The sequence below is a fragment of the Paracoccidioides brasiliensis genome, assembly GCF_000150735.1.
Source record: "Paracoccidioides brasiliensis Pb18 unplaced genomic scaffold supercont2.4, whole genome shotgun sequence".
NCBI lineage: Eukaryota > Fungi > Ascomycota > Eurotiomycetes > Onygenales > Ajellomycetaceae > Paracoccidioides > Paracoccidioides brasiliensis.
In genome coordinates this window covers 354475-375839 of record NW_011371361.1, presented here as the reverse complement: position 1 = coordinate 375839, position 21365 = coordinate 354475, and the positions used below count along the sequence as shown (strand labels likewise).

At 46.3% G+C, this 21365-nt stretch overlaps 6 protein-coding genes across 6 annotated transcripts; 4 read left to right on the top strand and 2 right to left on the bottom strand.

The window, feature by feature from the left end:
• Positions 1-1439: 1439 nt before the first annotated feature.
• PADG_03623 (uncharacterized protein) lies at positions 1440-5302 on the top strand (the record flags this gene model as incomplete). Its single annotated transcript, XM_010760817.1, has 3 exons — positions 1440-1448; positions 1615-3765; positions 3830-5302. 3 exons carry the CDS (start codon positions 1440-1442, stop codon positions 5300-5302), a joined length of 3633 nt encoding a protein of 1210 aa, XP_010759119.1.
• Positions 5303-5860: 558 nt separating this feature from the next.
• On the bottom strand, positions 5861-9295 carry PADG_03622 (glutamine amidotransferase subunit DUG2; the record flags this gene model as incomplete). The annotated part of the gene is made up of 6 exons (XM_010760816.1): positions 5861-7698; positions 7749-7935; positions 7991-8545; positions 8611-8742; positions 8849-8974; positions 9071-9295. The coding sequence occupies 6 exons, from the start codon at positions 9293-9295 to the stop codon at positions 5861-5863; spliced, it is 3063 nt and encodes a 1020-aa protein (XP_010759118.1).
• A 3549-nt stretch (positions 9296-12844) lies between these two features.
• PADG_03620 (uncharacterized protein) lies at positions 12845-14159 on the top strand (the record flags this gene model as incomplete). The annotated part of the gene is made up of 2 exons (XM_010761226.1): positions 12845-12904; positions 12984-14159. The coding sequence occupies 2 exons, from the start codon at positions 12845-12847 to the stop codon at positions 14157-14159; spliced, it is 1236 nt and encodes a 411-aa protein (XP_010759528.1).
• A 2582-nt stretch (positions 14160-16741) lies between these two features.
• PADG_03619 (mitochondrial import inner membrane translocase subunit tim-17) lies at positions 16742-17569 on the top strand (the record flags this gene model as incomplete). The annotated part of the gene is made up of 4 exons (XM_010761225.1): positions 16742-16810; positions 16907-17105; positions 17274-17428; positions 17513-17569. The coding sequence occupies 4 exons, from the start codon at positions 16742-16744 to the stop codon at positions 17567-17569; spliced, it is 480 nt and encodes a 159-aa protein (XP_010759527.1).
• An 858-nt stretch (positions 17570-18427) lies between these two features.
• Positions 18428-20122, top strand: PADG_03618 (uncharacterized protein; the record flags this gene model as incomplete). The annotated part of the gene is made up of 1 exon (XM_010761224.1): positions 18428-20122. One exon carries the CDS (start codon positions 18428-18430, stop codon positions 20120-20122), a length of 1695 nt encoding a protein of 564 aa, XP_010759526.1.
• Positions 20123-20411: 289 nt separating this feature from the next.
• Positions 20412-20846, bottom strand: PADG_03617 (uncharacterized protein; the record flags this gene model as incomplete). The annotated part of the gene is made up of 1 exon (XM_010760815.1): positions 20412-20846. The coding sequence occupies one exon, from the start codon at positions 20844-20846 to the stop codon at positions 20412-20414; it is 435 nt and encodes a 144-aa protein (XP_010759117.1).
• Between the last annotated feature and the right edge of the window lie 519 nt (positions 20847-21365).

The window sequence follows — 21365 nt, the reverse complement described above, 5'->3', positions numbered from 1 at the left end:
GCCCAGTTGCCGTTTCCTAGATTGTGGCAAGGCTTTTATGAGTTTCTTGTGACCTTCTTAGTAAAGGAGACAAAAATAGATATGGCGGGGGGAGTCAAGAAGCAATTGAAAATTCGGTTCAATTTTGTATTAAGAGAGTCGACAAGTGAAACTGAGTTTGTCAGGAGACGACCGCAGAGCCAGTCTCCGGGAACAAGGGGAAACTGAGATGTTGCATCACATAGCAGAGTCCTGGTGGTGAAAGCAAAACGGTGAAGGGGCAAGTCATCAGTGCTACGAAAATATCAATGTTGTCAATTAGGGGGCCAGAACAGCCAGAACACCAGGAACCTGTGTTCCAATCCACCCTAATGCGCTTTGTTAGCCATGATAGGGCGGTCCTCCAACGCGATCTGGGTTGAAAAGAAATGGATAGCCCTCAGAGAACTGGATTTGACCCGTAGTTCGACTGATATGCACCGAGCATGGTTTTTGGAGTATTTCAACAAATCGTTGATGTTTCATGGACATTCCGATAGTCGCTTCCAAAAACGCATCCCTGAACACTCCATCCGGGAAGAACAGAATAGAGTTGAGATTCGAAAATGAGGTATAGAACTCAGCGATATTCTCACTGACTGTTGAAGATGGTTCGAATTGTGTTGCGAGCCGATTTCAGCGGACCATAGATAAACCTCTATAGATATTCATGTGAGGCAAAGCCAGAAAGCTTGTCTACAGTCAGACCTGTGAAAAAAACAGCTCCAGCTACTATTATAGGACCACTGATTCTGGAACGTATCTTCCATATTCAGCTTGTTAATTGCCCAGCTAATCAGCAGGTCTCCACCATCTGGGGATGGGAAGCAAAACCCTCCCTTCGAACCAGTTCAATGCGACATAATGTCGACCACGGCGGTCAGATAGGTGACAGAAGGATCATAATGACGTTTGTGTGATGGGAACTCCGATTGAAGCTCGCGCCGTATCTGATATGCTGCATGTCATCCGGAGTGTTGGCAGAAATGCCTGTGGTGGTTAATTCCCGCTGATGTGGTCGTGAGGAGGGTTAACACCACCTCATCCATCAAATCCAGGAATATAGTTGCAGGTACATGGCCAGTCTCTTTCAGATAAATAAAATTAGTAACACAACGAAGATGGCCTCAATAAGGCTGCTTCATCAAACGAACACTCGATAAATACTATCAAAACGGAGGTTTCGTGGTTTCAAAGGTTGAATGTGAGAGTGACCTATAATTTTAAAACCATGATCAACTCTGTCATCCCATCGAATATAAACACAAATACATCTCTAATCAACCTCACCCGATCTCAACACCAGGGTTAGGGATAGGTTAGGATCAGAGTTAGTTAAGATTAAGGGTGGGTCTGAGAAATACGATAAAATCACTGCTATCAAGCGCAGATATAAGATTGGTTTCTACAATAGTTAAACCATGCCAAGGGTTTTTCTGGCTGAGATGAATAGCTCCGGCTGACTAAGCATGAGCTTCCATAAGCTTGTCGACCTTATCTTTTTCGCAATCTGCTGACATCGAAACTACAACTTCTCAACCTCTATAAGAACGTCAAAAACCCCCCTAAACATACACACTCATGATAATTAGTTAGCGTTTGACTCTTTTGCTTCGACTTTGTTTCTTATCTGGGGAGCTCCAAGTCAACTACTACGCGACCGCAACTTCAGGACAGCTCGCCTCTACTGACGTCAAGATCGAGCTTCTCAAGCCAAGCCGACTTACCAAAAGTAGCCAACAACAGAAGATAAACGGGCTACGCGGTAAACCAGTTATATACAGCAAACACATATCGATTCGTACCGCTGATCCCACTGCTTCACAGCCGGGGGATCATCCCGCATCTGTACTGCCCAGTGTAGGTGAGAGGGTAAGACTCCGGATCCTTGATTACGATGACGGTAGCTATATTAGTTTAAAGGGAGGAATCGTTATGGATACGACCAATGGCATTGCTTCCCCTACAATTTCTGGACGGAGCGGTGACAGTTTGATGGCTGATAGTTATGCTCGCGATATCGCTTCCGAAAGAAATTGTAGTGAAGAGCCATTGGCTGTTCATGCGGGATCGAAAGGAAATGACACCGATATAGATCCAACAGTAAAGATGACCAACTTACAAGGGCTGGTTGCTGAGGTTGTCAATGGTCAATGTCCTAAAAAGATGGATGTGCTGCGTATGGAAGATAATGGTATGCGGAATGTTCAGAACTCGGAAGACAAGAGTCCGGCCCTGCAAAATGGCACCGAACCGCAAGCTATTCCGACACCTGTTCTGGACATGAAGGGCCAGGGAGATGAAACGGTACCCTTGAAACCAATTTCAATTGGTCCTACACCAACCTTAGGAAGTTGTATGGAGAATCCTGATGAAAGCGTGGAAACGGTATCTTCCCTTGTCCTAGGGGGAAAGCCCGCTGTTCAATCCGAACAAGTCGCCAACGTAGAAATGGCGTCTTCTTTGAAGCGGATTGATTCACAGCGGCAATCGCCCTCGACCCGGGATCGTGAAAAGAATAAAATTCTTAAACTATCTCCTGCGAAAATTCATGAACTCACTTCTTCTCCCGAATCTCTTACGCTCCATTCCACTTCCCCAGAACGATATCGATGGCAACCGGCATTGCATCCATATGCATCCTCAGATTCACGAAAGGCTGGTGGAGTTCTGGATCTACCAGTAGGTAGACTAGTTGCGAACGAATCTTCGAGAAGAATAAGGTCTCCAAGGCGCAAACTGAATCTTGGAAGGAATACCCATCTTGAGGATCCACGCGAATTTCTTGGGTCCGCACATCAAATGCCTCCTCCATCCCCGACCAGGCGCCGGACTTACTCAGCACTAGCTGGATCGGTCCCAGATACCCCTCAAAGACGGCGATTCTCAGCAAGTGACGATAGATTGGCTAACTCGTGGTCCTCCCGTCCCAAGCGTCCCAAGCCTGACCCGATTGATATGGCTAAAAATCGTCAAAACTCGGCATCCATAGCAGACCCGCTCCCGTCCCCAGTTCCCCAATCTATTCCACTTCCTCCTTTCTCCATCCCCACATATCTCCAGCTAGAATTAGCTTCTGACCGACCTTCGCCCTTATATATCCACCGCTCCGCCAAGAATGATTTTCCCTATGAGTCTTCTCAAGCGAAGCTTGAGCGCCTACAAAACTTCTTCCTTCTTCCCCCGGCTCTGGAACATGTTCTATTCTTTGGTACACTAGCGTGTATCGATGCATGGCTTTATTATTTTACGATTCTTCCGTTACGATTTTTCAAGTCCATTTTTATTCTTCTACAATCGTGGGCTGTCAATGTTGGAGCCGAAGCTCAGTACATTTGCGGGTTTATTATTGCCGGTGTTGCAAGGGTATGGCGGCGGAGACACCAGGCTGCATCGGCTACTGGCGTGAACTGGTACGATCAAAAGGTTAAAGAGGACTCTGGTCACTCACAATCAAACGTTGATATTCCCCCAACTACCGGAATAGACAACCCATTCCTTGACGATGACACTATGAATCGGGCGTCCGGAAATGACAGAAGAAATTGGGCATCCGTTAGTCGGAGACATCGTAGGAATAGATCCATTCCTTCAACTCTGTTACCGGACCACAAGGCAGACATATTGAAGGGCCTCTTGATGATATTTACATGCCTGGTCTTAATGTATTTCGATGCCAGCCGGATGTATCATTGGATTCGCGGACAGGCTGCAATTAAACTTTACGTTATTTACAATGTACTTGAAGTATGTTTTCGAACTGCCCGATCGTTCCTTTTTCTACTTTCTAGTCTAATATACATATCTACAGGTCGGTGATAGGTTGTTGTCAGCCATTGGCCAAGACGTCCTTGAATGTCTGTTTTCACGAGAAGCTCTCGAGAGGAAACCAGACGGCCGCAGCAAGATACTACGTCCATTCTGGCTGTTTATCATTGCGCTTATATATACAGTTATCCATTCCACGGCACTATTCTACCAAGTCATGACCCTTAATGTAGCAGTGAACTCGTACTCAAATGCCCTGATTACTTTGCTATTGTCGAACCAATTCGTGGAAATTAAATCAACGGTCTTCAAAAAATTCGAAAAGGAAAACCTCTTTCAGCTTACTTGTGCTGACGTTGTCGAACGGTTTCAACTTTGGCTAATGCTTACCATCATTGCATCTCGAAATATTGTTGAAACTGGTATCTTCAGCTCTGGCAGCGGTTTGAGTTTGTTCGCCAGCAGCAGTCCATCCACAAGTCCAAACAATACATCTTTCGTAACACCACCTAGGACGGCGTCATCCATTCTTCCACAGGCTTTCACCATCCTCCCATCATCTATACTTTCTTCACTTAGCAAAGTGAATTCACTTCTCCCGCATGTCCTTGGACCGTTCCTGGTAGTTTTGGGCTCTGAGATGATCGTCGACTGGCTAAAACATGCATATATCAACAAATTCAACAACACCCGCCCCTCCATGTACGGACGTTTCATCGATGTCCTCGCCAAGGATTACTACACAAATGCCTTTGCAGATCAAAATCTCAACCGTCGACTAGGTCTTCCGGTTATACCTCTGGCCTGCCTTTTCTTCCGTGTGTCGGTCCAGACATACCAGATGTTTCTGACCTCATGGCTCCCACAAACACAGCCCTTCCTCCCGCCCTCAAACACAACCTCCCTAACATCAATCCATGACCATTACTCCCCATCACCTTCTCCTTCACCTTCGCTCTTATTCCCATTTCAGCCACTCGAAACCGCTTTCTCCCTCACCAAAATCTCTCCCTTATTCCAAACCCTGATTTCCCATGCAACGCCATCACCCGCGACTTTTATACCCATCTTCACCGCCATCCTTATTCTCCTTTTATACCTTACCCTTCTCTTCTCAAAGCTCGTCCTCGGCATAATACTCCTTAGCTATGCCCGCTCCCGATACAAGAAAATGAAATTGCGAGAACGCGGGCCTGTATCTTCAACCACATCTACCGTCACAAATTCATTCTCTGCCTCCAAACCAACAGCAACTCCATCCACCACGGCTGTGTTACATTCCCCAGCTAAAGCTCCGAATCCCGACATCGTTGAGGGTGCCCGCCGCGTTGGTGGTTGGGGTGCTGTGGAGATCGGTGAGGATCGGAGAAGGTGGATTTACGCGGACGATCCCGATGGTGCGAGACGATTGAGGGAGAGAGAGGAGAGGGATAGAGTTGGTAAGTCTAATGCCGGAGGCAGTGACGGTATTGAAGGTGTCATGAGGTATGAAATGGCTGCTAAGAGGATTTGGTGAGAATCTTCATTTTGCTTTTCAAATGGTGTTGGGAATGTGGGTACGCCCTTTCTGTGCTATGGCATCTGTATTATTGGCTTGGAGTTTGACAACATGCTTTAATTTTATGTACATATTGGCATTGTACTGTAGTTTTATTTTATTAGAGGCTTGCGCCATGGAATAATCTTCTCGTTTTGCGCCCAATTCAGAGAAGTGTGTTATGTTTCAAGCTTTACGGTGTTTGTCTTCTTTCTAAATTCAAATTTTCCTCACATGTGTTGCTGAGGTGTCCTGGCTATGCGTTTTAGTCTGCTGTTTTTTTGTTCCACCCGTGTGCCATTAGAATATAAAATGATATGGACGGCTATTAGAGACAAGGAACCAGTGAACGTAGTGGAAACAAGTAACCAAAGAAACGAGGGTCAAAGACAGGGAACATGAAAAAGGAGAGGGTAAAAGAGTCTATCAATACATTAATACACGATATCGGCTACTTCGAGTGATAAACAATACCCATATCTCATCCATTTGCCACCGGCTACAATCCATTCATCCTTTTACGGAGTGCCTCCTGGTTTACTCCTCCAAATCTTCCTCAGGCTCTCTATCACTCTCACTCCCCTCATCCTCAACTACGGCACTCTTATCATCCCTCCCCAAATCCCTAAACACTCTGCCAATAATCTCCCTACTCTTGTACAAATTCTCAACCCTCAATCGCTCATTATCCAAATGCGCATGATCGCTGGCCTGGCCGCAGGGTAAATGGGCCGCGGGGGCGTTGAATGCTTTCTCCAAATAGCGGATTGTTGGAATCGAACCGCCCTCACGAATGTAAATTGGTTTAACTACTTGGCAAGAGCGGGGCTGAGCTAATGGGGGCTGAGACGTCGATGTAGAGGTTCGTGTGTGGGAACGTTGTGGATCTTGGAGGTGGTGATGACACGTTGACCCCCCTGCTGCCACGACTGCCGCTGCGGAACTGATTTCACAAGTGGATGAGGATGCACCATGTCTGCAGAGCGCGCGTGGTCTACTAGGAAGGTTTGCACTTGGTAAGTCGGGGCCGTGAGCGAGGGTCGAAGAGGTCGGAACAGCAGAAGTGGAAAGTCTGTGTCCCGAACTGGTTTTGGGTGCTGAGGAGGAAGATGAGATAATCCGATCGAACCGCGAAGCCATGCTATCTGTCGAGTTTGTGTGGAGAAGTTCACGCCGGGACAACTGGTTTGGTATGTTTACTGGCGGGTAGCTGTAGTGCCGTTCTCCTTTGGCAGAAGACCAGGCTGCAGTTACGGCACGGGAGAGCGATTTGAAAATATCGTTCTCTGGATCTCCTAGCCAGGGGTCCGCTTTACCCGTTATTTCGACTGTGAGGGTGTTTTGGGAGTCAAATTTTGCAAATTGGGCCTGTGCGAATTCTGTCAGGTCGGCGGCCACCTTGCCTGCGTCTTGGTTTGGTACGAGACGGACGGAAAGTGTGGCTCGTGCTTTTCGCGAGATAGTCGTCGACGTATTTTGGCAGCCTGGGACTTCGACGCGATGAATTGTGAGTGAAGGCTCACGCCAACGATGCATTAGAGAATCAGTGAATGATTCACTATCTTCAATCTCTGGATGGTGAGGAAGTAGGGCTTCAGCAATTGCGTCGTATCGTTCCTTTTCCACCTCTGTCAGGGGTAAAACTGGGTTATGAAATCCTGGTATATTTATTTTCCCTTTCGCACCAACAATAGTGCCCAGCAGCATCGTTAGGTCCTTCAATGGTTCGTCAAGAAGGGAACTGCCATCAATACCGCTGTGCAAATCTGGATTACTGCTTGTCACGACAAAATTGGCATGGACCACTCCTCTTAGGCCGTAGGTCAGGCACGGAATGTGGTCATCTAGCCAGTAGCTGTTTGCCAAGAGAATCCAGTCAACATTCCCAATCAAGTCCTTGTGTTTCTTAACTGTATTGGCAAATCCCTGGGAACCAGATTCTTCTTCGCCTTCAATCAAGAAAACGACATTGCAACTTAAGGCTTTCTTTTGGCTTAACTCAGCGGCCGCATACAGAGCCGCGAGGACCGGGCCCTTGTTATCTGATACACCCCTACCATACAAAAACCCATTGACTGAGGTAAGTTGGAATGGGTCGCTATTCCATTTCAGATGATTGGTATCTGCACCAACAACATCATAATGGCCGTAAAATAATAGAGTCTTGCTAGTCGATGACTTTGAAACGGCATCGAATCTCGCAAAGACAATCGGGTTCGTATCTGGTCCCGTGCCCAAAAGTTTAGTTTGAGCTCCCAGGTAATTGCAGTGACGACGGAGAAAAGCCGCGCCCTGGTTGCATTCTCCGGCAAACTTAGGTCTCGAAGATATTGTTTTAAAGGCAACAAACTTTGCCAGGCTATTGACCATCTCATCTAAAGAAGTTTAGTGGGCGGTTATGACTGTGGACATGATATTTACTTACCGTTGCCAATTGCAGGGGCCTCACGGGAATCATGTGGGTGTTCCGTTAAATCCCAAATGGCTACGGTGTTATCATTGCCACCAGTGGCATAGATACGCCTATCGTCGAAAACACCTGCGGCTGATGCCAGCATAGTTCCTTCGTGAGCAACCCATGAGCCGATCTCTTCAAATCTGGAGTTGAATTTCTACGATCGACGGTTAATAGGAAACGTTAACTCATATAGAGAAGGGCATACATACTCTAATCACACCAGAGGAGTCACCAGTAATAGTAATGCCTCCGACAACATCAATCGCCCAAAGGTCTCCGCTGTGGGCTGTGAGCTTCCTGATGATCTGACGAGAATCCAGGTTCCAAATGTAAACTGCGCCTCCTGAAAGTCCACAGTAAAGAAATGCACCGTCAACCGCAATAGACAGTACAGAATCACTGCCATTCTTAAACTCAGCCAGCTCAACCGGAGAACCATCTGGACCATTGCCAAGCTCCCAGAGCTTGACTGATCCATCTCCCGAGCCAGTTAAAAGCACTTCCTCACCATTTGCCCACTCCTCTAGGCCTCGAATCAAAAGCATACAATATATATAGCCATTGTGGGCATATGGTTTGTGGTGGTCTCGTTTGAAAGTGAGAGTTTGACCACCATGGCCAAGCTTTGCAGCTGCTTCGCTAACATCAGGGTTTAGAGTCACAGTGCCACCGGGACCCTTGGAATCGAAAAATCGATGTCTCCTGCTTGACGGATGCACTCCAGCCGGCGGGGTCGGATGAGCCTCCAGTTGGACATCACACCACTGTCGACTTGAGGATTAGTCATATGATACCAACAGTATTTATTGCAAGGGCTCTGGAGTCGTACTTGAATGCTTGTATTTTGAGCACCGCAATAAACAGTTTTCAGTTTAGTTGAGTAAACCGCAGTGAAAATATCGCCCACATCGTGGTGCGAGTAAATTGAATAGAGGCGTTCGAACGTCCTCGTTGACCAGACCTAGATAGTATTAGCTTCCAAATCCTGCATGCATGGTCGTCGAAATTCACACTCAAGATGAGCATGAGAGCCAGGAAGAGAGGAAGAATATGACATTACGACATACATTAACAACGGAGTCCCCACCGCTCGAGAACAGCAAGCTTCCGTCGTCAGATAGATACAAGCCCAGTACGCTTTCCTGGTGGGCTTTGACTGAAAGAATCAGTTCATAAGTCTCAAGTGACCAAGCCTGGACATATCAGGCACATAAATATGTGTCTTGACGTTAGCCATCTGCGAGTAGCACATATTGGACATTGGGATAATCTATAGGGGTTAAGCATACAACAATATCGCCACCTTGCAGACCAGCAAAAACGCACTCCTCGTCGATGACCAAGGCGAGAACGGAGCGAACGGCCTGCACCCGGTGGCCCACAGCACATGGATTGTTTAATTGAGCATCAGGGGGAGTTTCGCCGTTGCAGTAACTATGCTGAGGCTGGAATTGAGGCCGCCTGTCCAACTCTAACTCAATATCAGAGGGGCCATCGAAGTCTGAATCATCCATGACGCCTGTTGTCAGCGGGCATCCAAAGGGGCCTAAATAGGGCTCATTACTAAGCAGCGTAGGGCAATGGAAGAGGGCATGCTAATTTTCCACCGTCATTCGCATAACTAAACGATGGCATATTAAGTAGATGATGGTGGGCGAGTTGGATAATTGTCGATGTTCAACTGGGAGGAGGCGAAGTTTCCGCGTGCCTCCCGAGCCTGGAACATCCATGAAAACAGAGCATCTTCTGGGGAAGTAAAATGTAAACATATTTCTGTCGCAGTGCCATTTCAACAACAAAAATGTTTCCAATATTTTACCCCAAGACAACAGCATAACGAGAATTATTTTGGGAATATTTTTATGCGCCTTTCGCGTATCAACAAATATATGAAAAGGGCTAGTGATAAAAATGAAATGCTCAGAAATCTCACCACATGTTCTTCCTGGTTGCATGCAGCCCATGTCTTTGGTGCACATCTTTCGGGGCCTTGATATCGACAGTGGATCACCACCAAGAGAGCAGCGTTAGCTTGTCGAGCTTGGGAATACAAAGGGAATAGGTAGGTTTAAAAAAATAAACTCCTCCATTAGAGCTCAAACAGGGTCGTCTTCCTCCTGACAGCGCGGCTATTGTGGTGTGAATCCATCCCTGGATCTTGGCTTGGTTAAGGGAGAAAAAGCGAGCGATTCAAGTCAGCCACAGATAGCGGCCCTTTTCTTTTTTCTTTTCTTTTCTTTTCTTTTCTTTTCTTTTCTTTTTCCCCCTCTCTCTGTTACTTGTTCTACCTGGTGACTAACCTTGGTCCTCTGTCCCAGCAAAGCCGTGCGAGGGGGGCTTTTCCGGGCTGCTCTTTACACGCCTCCATTTGTGGAATTTTCTCGCGAATTATGTGCGTCCGAAATGATGCAATGAGATTAAAAAATGGTGGCATCCACGTTGTTCGATGTGCAGGATGTTTTAGAGGGGACACAGGCGCGGACACAGGCGCGGAGAGCAGAGGGAGGGAGTAGTTTTGTCAGTGAGATGATTCTTTCTCACCGATTATGAAGATCTATTTGTGGCTTGTCCTATTCTTGGTTTGTATGTTATTTTTATTTTATTTTATTTTGTTATATTATATTTATTTTCGGTCTTTTATCTTGCCTCCGCTGATTACGATGATCGTTGACTATTGAGGGTTAAAACTTGAGACGATCGTCTGCCATATTTAGGCCCACTTCAGTCTTTGAAGAAATGCCCACACTGGTTGCAATTGAAATATGAGCCAGAATTTTATCGAGAATCTCTCAACTGACACAAAACCATCAATATTTCATGCCATTGCGATACAATTAAACAGATTCTCCAGGACGCTTCCCGGAAATCGGGATCTACGAACGTCTCTAAGTGCGTCTTTGGTTTCAGAGAATGCCATCTACGACCCTTGGGCTACGCGGACAAATAAAACATTTTAATCGCAGCATTCTGTTGTTTGGTGTATTTTTTTGCCCATAGGGAAAAAGCGCCAATAACGGCAAACTGATGGGGGATATGGAGTACAACAAGCCGAAATATTTTGCAACCGGAATAACGCATTGGCCGCCAGACACATCATGCAACAAGGGCAAAGGATTTACAGCAATTCTATATATAATTTCTTTCCTTTACCCGTCAATGGAAACAGAACCACAGCTGGCACGGGTTTGTGTGTGTGTGTGTGTGTATGTGTCTCTTTGGTTGGGCTGAATGACGAGGTTGCATGTAGATCAACTTTTTCCTCCTCACAACACGAATGAGAGCGGAGTCCACCAGCACAGTATCTAATGTTTGCGCATAACACCCGCCTTCGACTGACATACCAGAAGAGAATTCAGCATACTGTCTAGGTTTGGGAGTGAGCGAGTTGATGATTGCATATGGATATGCAGACTGGATTTTAATAGAAACTTGGAAGAAATTCTCCAGTTCTTCAAGAGTCTTATTTTTTGAACAGCAGTTTCTCAACCTGTGGAAAGTATACCACGATATCCAAGTTCAACACCAGTCTCATTGGATACGCCCCAGAGAACAACAGAGGAGAGGGAAGTATGATGAGAACAATAATCATGCTAGTGAAAGCTACGTCCGAATCCTGCTGCCTGAATATAAGCATCCACAAAGCTCTAGACCCCCTTCAGCAACCCGGGGACTTCATACCCTCCCCATGTCTCCATGGGTAACCTTAACCCGACCCATCAACAAGATAATAACCTTTTCTTTCAGCTGGAATGGTTGAAGTCGAAGCGCTTGAACCAGTCAATTGGCAGAAGCACAACATGATAATACACTAAGGGGCTAAAGTGGACGGAGAAATCCGGTAAAACTCTGCTGTGGCGCATGACGCAGAAGCCCTCGTGTGGCTGTGTCAAGCTAGTGCTAGTTACATACATCGGATTAGTAATAACCCGATTCTCCCCATAATTTTTATCACGTGACATATTCAACATCGGTTGCATCGAACCTCAAACCGCTCAAAAATACGACAGCCAAATTCCCTCTACAGTAATTTATAAACAGCTGTTGACCAACAGCATCTACTTGCCGTCAGTTCTGGTGACACGGAGTCATCAACGCCCATTCTACTCGCTGCTAAAGCCGTCGGCGCTATGTAAAACTGCTTCCCCTTTCCGGTTTAGCTGTTGTGCCCAACCAGCGTACACGCCGTTGCTACGCCTCACCTCCCCAGATGTCACCCCCCATCCCACGTCTGCCACTTGGGACGAAGCAACAGCTGTCGTATGCTGCCCTGCCCACCGAATAGAAGCAACCAGTCAAAAATGGTGTCCCTGCATTCTGAGACGCCACCTGCGACATCCACATATCTCGTCGCCTTCTAGGATTCTTCAATTTTGTTTCTCTATCTTTCTCTCATGCGCGGAGTCCTGCTCTGCACGGCATCTGGCTTCATTTTTAGCGATTAGCTGCAGTTTACAAGTTGGATGCTCCACAAGAACCTTCATATACCCAGCCGCGGGGGGGAGTTTTATGTCTCAGGCACCATACTAAATTGTCGCCCAACAATCACCATCTGCCACGAACATACTTAGCCATATCGTCTATGATTTATTTGAACCAACTGTTGTGAATGCCTTCTCCACATCCATTTCTAATGGTCCTCGATCCACCCGTTACATATCTGGCCAGCTATCCAACTCACTTGAAAAGCTCATATTTCCTGCCGCGTTTTCGTTTAAAGAGTTTCTTCCCCATATCTGGGAAGCTCTCTCAAGCACTACCAATATCAGATTCTGACCGTCATTCTTATTTCTCTATCCATTACACCAAAGCTTTATCACCTCCTTCGAACAGTCTTGTCAAGCTGTGACTGTTCGGGCCACCATCACCAATCTACATCGCCAATCTCCGTTCTAACCGTCATCTTCCCCCTAAACTCTCAAGTAAATGTCAACATAAGCCTCGGGAAAAAAACATAATTACCTCCATCTTTGTTTTTTTTTTTTTTTTTTTTTTTTTTTTTTTTTGGCTATTGTTTTGAATATACACACCTGATTTCACAAGCAGAACGACAATCCCATATCAACATGGCAACCATAGGCCAGACGATCGCAGTATTTGACAAGTCGGGAAAGGTGGTGAGCACTGTAAGTTATTCCTGTACGCTTATTTTTTATAACCAAAAATTCGTTCTCACATTTGTCAATCTTTCTACAATCTTTCTAGAGCAAACATTTATTTGGTGTCTTCAAAGAAGCTAGATCAGCTTATCGAGAAAGGAAGGCTGAAATTCACGCAGAGAAAGCAGTCAAGAGCGCGGAGTTGGAAGCTCGTCGAGCCCTAGCCAACTACACCATCTACGATTCCCGCTCCGTTGCGTCCTCAAGAAGGCGCCTAGGAAGAACGAGATCTGTGGTTAGGGACGGTGAACTGGATCGTCATCCCTCCCGCCGTTACCCTCACGACGTTGAAAATGGTTCACCCTCCACACACATTTACCCAGACCAAATACCAAAACGAGAACTCTCACGGAGACACACTTCTCATGATGTTGCTGTTCAACGCCAGCAACACCATCCCGGAACCCGGTCCCACTCTACTCCTCATATCGACATGAACCTAGCTTATGGTGAATATTATCCTACATCTTTAGAACTAATCAGGAGCCCAAATTCAGAGAAAGATGTAAACGGACTGGTTGCCAAAGCCAAAGACCTCCTCGTCGAAGCCAAGTGTGCACAACACTCTGTGCAAGCTACGATGGCCCACTTGCAGAAAAACCCCGAAGCCATGGCTGCGGTCGCTCTCACACTGGCTGAAATAAGCAACCTCGTCTCCAAACTAGCTCCAGGCGCACTGGCGGCGTTGAAATCCAGCGCACCCGCTGTTTTTGCCCTATTGTCAAGCCCCCAGTTCATGATTGCTGCTGGCGTCGGCGTCGGCGTTACCATTGTTATGTTCGGGGGATACAAGATTGTCAAGCGAATTACTGCTGGCTCTGCCAAACCGGAAGGCAGCACGGATGAGTTGATAGAACTCAACCAGAACCTTAGCCACGTCGAGACATGGAGGCGTGGTGTGGCCGATTACGAAGCAGAAAGTGTTGCAACATCTGTAGATGGGGAATTCATCACACCACGAGCAGCTGCTGTGTCTGGAATTTCGCCTCATTGCCATGCCAGCAACCTTCGCTCAGAGTATGGTGGTCGACGAAGTGTCAGAGGCGTGGAGTCTATCCGTGATACCTCTTCGAAGTACAGCAATACTACCAGAAGTTCCAGGCGGTCCAGGAGAGCCAAGGAGCCGACTGATTCAGGTGATAAGGACAGGAAAGACAAGAAGAGGAAGGACAAGACGAAAAAGCCAAGTCCTTTAAGACTTCTGTTCAAGCCTAGTAAATAGGGCTGTCGTCTCTAACACATCAACCCTCCTCCGTTTCTTCCTTTTTCGTTCCTGGTCATAATGACTAATGACTAGATCTACCTTGCATGTCTTCTAATTTTGCAAAATCTATATGACTGCTTGGCTTTATCGATAATATATATATATATATATACTGGACTTTTGGAGAAGTTTGAAAGTTGATAGATACCATGGAGGCGTAATGTGGATTTCTCTTTTCTTCTTTTGGGTTTATATTTTTCGCTCCTATCTTCGTGGCCATTTATTATTTCTTTTGTGAGACCTATTCTCATTCTCATACTCATATTTATTTCTAGAAACACCATTAATGAGGCACTGATTATCGTGAGATGACCATATACGTTTGTGCATATTAAAATTTTTGCCTCTCGGCCTCAAAAAACTTTTTAATAATGAAAGGTTGGTTTAAAGATTCAAGCCGGGAGTCATTAGCCACCCGCATGCAAAACTAGGCAAGATATACGGGCACATAAATATGAACTTGCCGATTTCTCAATCTCACGATCTGTAGCGTCAAGCCTTGACTGTATCGGTCTCTTGTTGCACGCTCTGAGGTATATTAACACAAAATCAGTAACTTCACCAGCTATAATCTTGAAGCCTATTTATTACATGCAATGAATCGAAAATAGTAACGGGGGCGAATTCCGACTTGCTAGGTCAGAAAATGATTTCCTAAGTCAAACGGCCTGTCCGTCAAGGGAATTATTCTCTTGCCAACCTTTCTCTACCTGACAACAGCGTTGCTTAAAAAAATACGGGCGAAGTCAGATTAGAAACATATCCACATCCTATAAATCGACGATATTGATTTAGACATTGAAGTTGACTATTTAGATATTGATCTTTACGTCCGAAGCTAGTTTGAGGTCAATGGTGAGATTCACGCGAGGTTTTCACTGCTAGTAACTATATGGAGCGAGTAGCAGGTGGTTATTATTATTATTATTATTATTATTCTTATTCTTATTCTTCTTCATTTAAGGTGTATTGCGAGTAGCAGGTTGAATGAAAACAGGAAGAGTCAAATTTTACTACCACTTAGAAAAACCAATCTGTTTTGTCTGCCAAGCGAGGAGCGGAGGAGGTAATGACCCTCTGGTTTGCTTTCAACAACTCCAATATTTGTGTACAGGAGGACCTTTAGCCTCAGCAACTCCAAGCGCCATGTTTCCCTCCTGGTTCTTCTGATTCTTGTCTGTGCCCATGCTGGAGCAGCAAATCAACTATCTCCAAGTGACTTTCGTTCCTGCTGGCTAGCTTCGACCGTTTGAAAGCCAACTGCAGAAACGGGACAGTGACAGCAATAAATGCCCTGTGCTGAGCGAGATTGTCACCTTTCTCGAAGGAAAAGGTATCGGTGACAATACTGTCTTCTACACCCACCCTGGTACGGATTCGCAGGAGTCAAAATACGCCAGATCCAAATGTGGAAAGGATATTAGTTATTTCACGTCAGATATTACTTGGGCGAGATAGTTTTTTGAATTGCGTGGCCGATAGCAAAGCTAGAAATGAGCTCATCAGACGGAACCTCAAGGCGATGGGGATGAAAGCCACAGATATTGCACATTTAATAACCCCCCGACGGGAAGGAAGCAAATATCCGGAGTTGTTGAAAGAGATGTTGCAATTAGAGCGGTGACCCCTAATTGTGGGCCTGCAACTGATTGGGAAATGAGGGGATATGACCCCAAAGAAAAACCCAAGCGTTAAGACAGACCCTTGGTGAAATATGAATCCGATGAATTCTGGAGGAGGGTAAGTAGGGCAACACTCAGCCACTTGGATTGTTGATTGGAATGGGGGTGATTTAAGATTGAATAACTTCTTGCGAAGACACCGTGTCTGTGAAGTTAAAGTATGTAGCCAGCGAAGTTTCAATACGGTTCATCGAATAGACATTGAATAGACCACAACTGAATGATGATAGAGTAACAAGAAGGCTTCTCTCAGCAGGTTCATGTTCTAGTTGGCTATTCCTGAGCTGCCAGTTTCCAATGTCTCCTTGTTCGATTGCGAGGAATGAATGATGTAGTGAAATCACATGACTGTTCTTTTTTTTAATTATATCACGTGACTGGTTCAAAAAGTTTTGCGACGCAAAAGATCCCAAAGGCTTGAGTAGAACTGGCCCTTGAGTCTTCCCTATCACCAGCGACGACACATTGACCGATCTACCCCTCTTCTTCCCTCTCCTATCTTCCATCTGTGTTCATCCATTTGCGTAGTTGAATTGTTTGGCCGCGTCTCAACTTTCCTCGGGGATTATAACGAATCTTTCCGCCATTTTATTCACTTGAGCCGGGACCTGGATGTTGCTGTTGAGCTGAGCTGTGGATATTATCAACTTGAGAAGACACGAGAGCAGCAGCCAAAGTCCAGCAACGAATAGGGCTGCCGGATACTCCGTCTATTTCTAGTCTTAATATTTTAATTTTTCATTCCGTCCATTCCTCCGAATCAATCTAGTTGGACCTGGTCTCGACTACACACCCTTTGTGTACGAACTCTTTGTCTTTTCCTATCTTGCCTAAGACCCTTTCACAGTCACCATCACAATGGATCACACAAGGGATCCCTGCCCGTGGGTCGCGCTCAGCGACTTTGGTGGTGCGTTCAGTATGGGTGTATGTTAATCAATCCCCCTCTGTCATTCAATAAATGCTTGTTTGGTTGCTTGTACCCTGGACTGTTCTATATGACTGAACGTAATTTAAAAACAGGCCATTGGTGGAGCGGTATGGCACGGTGTGAAAGGATTCCGAAACAGTCCCTACGGCGAACGGCGGATAGGAGCTATTACCGCAATTAAGGCTCGAGCACCGGTTGTTGGTGGTAACTTTGGCGTATGGGGTGGCATGTTTTCGACATTCGATTGTGCAGTTAAGGGAATCAGGAAGAAGGAGGACCCGTATAATGCCAGTATGTGCTGAACTCTTCATGGCTGGTCGATTTTGCGTCTCTGTTCAACCTATCTTCTGTTGAGAGAGTGAAATGGGTTTGTAGTGTTGCTACTATGCCGCCTGCTTGATGGAAAAAGGAGCGCTTCTTATACCGGGCCTTTGTTTTGTCTAACATGTTTTATTTTAGTTATTGCGGGATTTTTCACAGGTGGTGCGCTTGCCATCCGTGGTGGAATGAGGGCTGCCAGGAACTCCGCCATTATGTGCGCCTGCTTCTTGGCTGTTATTGAAGGAGTCGGAATCGGGTTTCAAAGAATGATGGCGGAAAATACACGATTAGACGTACGTCGACGTCCACCCGTCTGCTCCAATCTGTCAATGCCTGAGAGGTTCTTCTGTTGTGCTAACAAATGTTACTATAATTAGCTTCCACCACCACCCCCTTCGGAAGATAAGTCTCCGCAGTCACCAATGTTGGCCTAAACGCCGCCCTATAACTATTTTCCCATCCACATACTCGCCATAGGGTATCAAATTCCTACCCATTCTAATCCCTCATCTTTCATGCGGGAGTTCAGTCATTGGATCATATCATTCGTCTCGGAGGCATGGTTATAGATATCTCCATTCTATCACTTTTATTCACGGTCTCTTGTCAATTCTAACCTCAGTTTATTTGTTCATGTACCCTTTTTATATATGTTTTTGCTTTCCTTATCCCTCTCTCATGGCTCATGTTTCCGATACTCTTGTTTCCAGTTTCACATTCCCCGATTGTGTTTTTCTCTCATCCCCTTGTTGATAAGGCGCTCTACCACACACCACCTAGGTATCCTGAGCGCCCTCACATATCCTTTATATTCAGGACATGTAACAGGAGATTCTTTCCTATTACAAAGCTTTCCAACCCTCCAGCGATGATTTTGGAATGTGAAAGAGAAAGGGGTTAACATTTCTCTACCACTTCCGTGTACAATATATTTAACACCAGCAAAAGAAACAGTATAATATATATATCCGAGATTCCATAATTAAAGTCTTTCGAGCGTTACCAACTGGACTTTGTCCTTGATGCTGCTGACTGACCAGCAGATTCCTATATAATAATCCAGTTTGGCCGGATTTCGTTATCAGCACGTGATCTTGACGACATCAACCTGAACGTTCATCCCAAAGGACAAACTTCGCCCTCAGACAAAACATCTCCAAGCAAATTTAACTACTCTAATTCTGGTAGATGTGGGCAAACCGAACAATTGGGGATCGGTTAGTGTCTTGGCCACTCTTGGCATCCATTACATCGGAACCTGCATATCGCAAGAACTGAATAGTCAACACGCAATGTCACCAACAGCCTCCAAACAAACCAAGCGACCTCCCCAAAAACCCCTTTTCAAACCAGCAGTCATCCTCCACGGTGGTGCAGGAAATATTCAGCGCTCCCGTCTTCCTCCAGAGCTTTATAGCCAATACCACGCATCTCTCCTCACGTATCTCCGCTCCACCACTGCGCTTCTCAATGCAGGTCTAGAAGATACCAGTACTTGTGATATTAGCAATAACGATGCTGTCGAAAACGACCATCACATCTCGTCCGCCAGCGCTCTAAATGCTGCAGTTCATGCTGTATCGCTTATGGAAGATGACGAGCTATTCAATTGCGGCCGTGGCAGCGTGTTTACATTGGCGGGTACTATTGAGATGGAGGCTTCGGTGATGGTTGCGTCGCTGGTCGACGAAGATAGTGATGTTAACAGCGTTGGAGGTGGCGGTGATGGTAGTGGGATATTATCTGGGCGAAACCTAGGGTCGATAAAGCGAGGTGCAGGTGTGATGCTGGTTCGCAATGTGAGGCATCCGATTCAGTTGGCGAGGGAAGTGCTGCTTAGGACTGGGTATGCAAGCGACGGTGATAATGGCGATGACGGAGGTAGTATGCATTCTCAGCTGAGCGGGGAGTATGTAGAAGGATTGGCGAAGGAGTGGGGCTTGGAGTTTTGTCCTGATGACTGGTTTTGGACGAAGAAGAGGTGGGAGGAGCATAAGCGGGGATTGGAAAAGGGAAAGACGAAAGGCTGGAGGACAGGTGGTGGAGAGATGGAGATTGTGGGCGCAGAAGGTGGAAACGAAGGTGATGGCTTTAGCTTGTATTTGAGTCAGGGAACGGTGGGATGTGTTTGTCTCGATCGCTGGGGGAATATTGCTGTTGCAACCAGTACGGGTGGATTGACGAATAAATGTCCTGGACGCATTGGAGATACTCCGACGCTGGGAGCCGGGTTCTGGGCCGAGGCATGGGATGTTGAGGCAATCGAGGGGGCGGCGGCCGACCATTATAATGTTGGAGATGGATCGCAACGTGATATGCAATCCAAGAGACAAATGATTTATCAAGGCCAAGATGCGACTCCCATGCCACTTGTGTCGGCTTCTATTTCAACTACAATGTTACCTGCTTCTTCTGGGTTACCTTGGCCAATCGATTTAGAAATATTCCGCGATTGTTTCTCTCCACCACCACGATCGCCTGCATATACCTCCCTACCAACATCCCAATTCTCCTATGAAAAAGCGCCCTTAAACGACGCGCCTTTCACCACTTACAGAGACGATTCACCCTGTTATCGCAAGCTCAATCACCGCCGGCGAATTCTCGCACTGTCTGGTACGGGCAACGGTGACTCCTTTCTCCGAACAGCAGCCGCCCGCACTGCCGCCGCAATGGCCCGTTTCTCTCCATCTGAAAAGCCGGTCTCACTTGCGCACGCAATCACAGCAGTCGCGGGGCCTGGTGGGGAATTGCAGCGTTCCGCTGGAAATCGATGGGGGAAGACGGGAGAGGGTGAAGGAGGAATCATCGGGATAGAGGCAGAGTTGAATATTGATGGGGATGGACAGGGAGTGGATAGGGAATGTTTGCAGAGGGCTAAGGTTGTGTTTGATTTCAATTGTGAGGGGATGTTTCGGGCTTGGATGGAGAATAAGGGTGGCCAGGATGTGGAGAGGGTGATGGCTTTTAGGAACGAGTATGAGTGATTGGATAGGTGGTGCATAGCGCGGTATATCTGTTTTCGTGACTTCTCACCAAGTCATGCTAAACTTCCCTCTAGACAACCCCTAAATCTCATATTGTCGAAAGCACATAACAACTAACGCCCGCGTATAGCGAGTTAATTATTTCACATTCGCAACTACCAAAGTGTGGCAAAGGCGAAACCAAAGGAATGGAACTTGAGGATGGTTGCGAGAAGAAAGGAAAATTGCAAAAGAAGACAATCAAACAAGGTGGCATGTGCACACATCCTCAATCCCCATCGACATACGTTTAAATCAACTCCATAAGATCCTCCAAATTCTGATGTCGAATTTTTTTCCTTCCTGTAACTACTGCTGCCGGATATAATGGCTTGATTTTCACACCATACAGCTTCAGCCTATCGTCCCACTCCTCCACTGGTTCGCTTCTCTCGAAATGCTTCGCGTATTCCTTGCTGTTCCTCCTATCCTCCATCTGGTGATGGTTAACCCGTGAGATTCCATTTTCCATTTCATTGTGGCCATATATAGATGGTGGCAGCGTTGAAAGTGTAAATATCTCCCGTTGTGGAGTTCGTGCCAATGTTGGTCTTCCACAGGTAACCTGGAAAAGATACGGTTTGACCACCCTCCCATTTCGTTCTAGAATACCTTTCAGCCTGAGGACAACCTTTGCGAGGATAAGTTTCATTGCGGAGTCTAGCTCATTCCAGGTCCTGTTCATCTTGGCGTCGAATTCCCGAGTCCTTTCAACAACCTGGAGAAACATGCAGTCCATGTATCGTCCCAGGACGCGACATCATAGGTTTGCCATCCATCATACTTTCCGGAAGGTAAAATCCGATTTTCCCTGTCGGGGACTTCGATGACTTGTGAAGGTCTGCAACGAGTTGGGCCAGTTTTACGGGATCTGATATACCCTGGATCAGTGGAATGTAATTGCAAACGTGAAAGAGAGGCAAGGCTCTGAAGGCATCTTTTCCATAGCTATAGGGCTTGATGACTTTGTGTGGTGCGGTGTTGTAAGTCTCGAGCCTTCCAGTGCATTCTCTTTCAGTTGGAGATCGCCATGCTTTGGTATGATATATTGTGAAAGTTGGGAAGAAGATCGATTAAGAAATACGGGAATATCAAGGGCATTTTGACAAAACAGCTGGTGGGTAAGCCATCAAGTTCGACGGCGTTAATCAGTAAAGTGTGACCATATTGATACCACCGTACCTCTCCGTGGAGAGTGATTTGA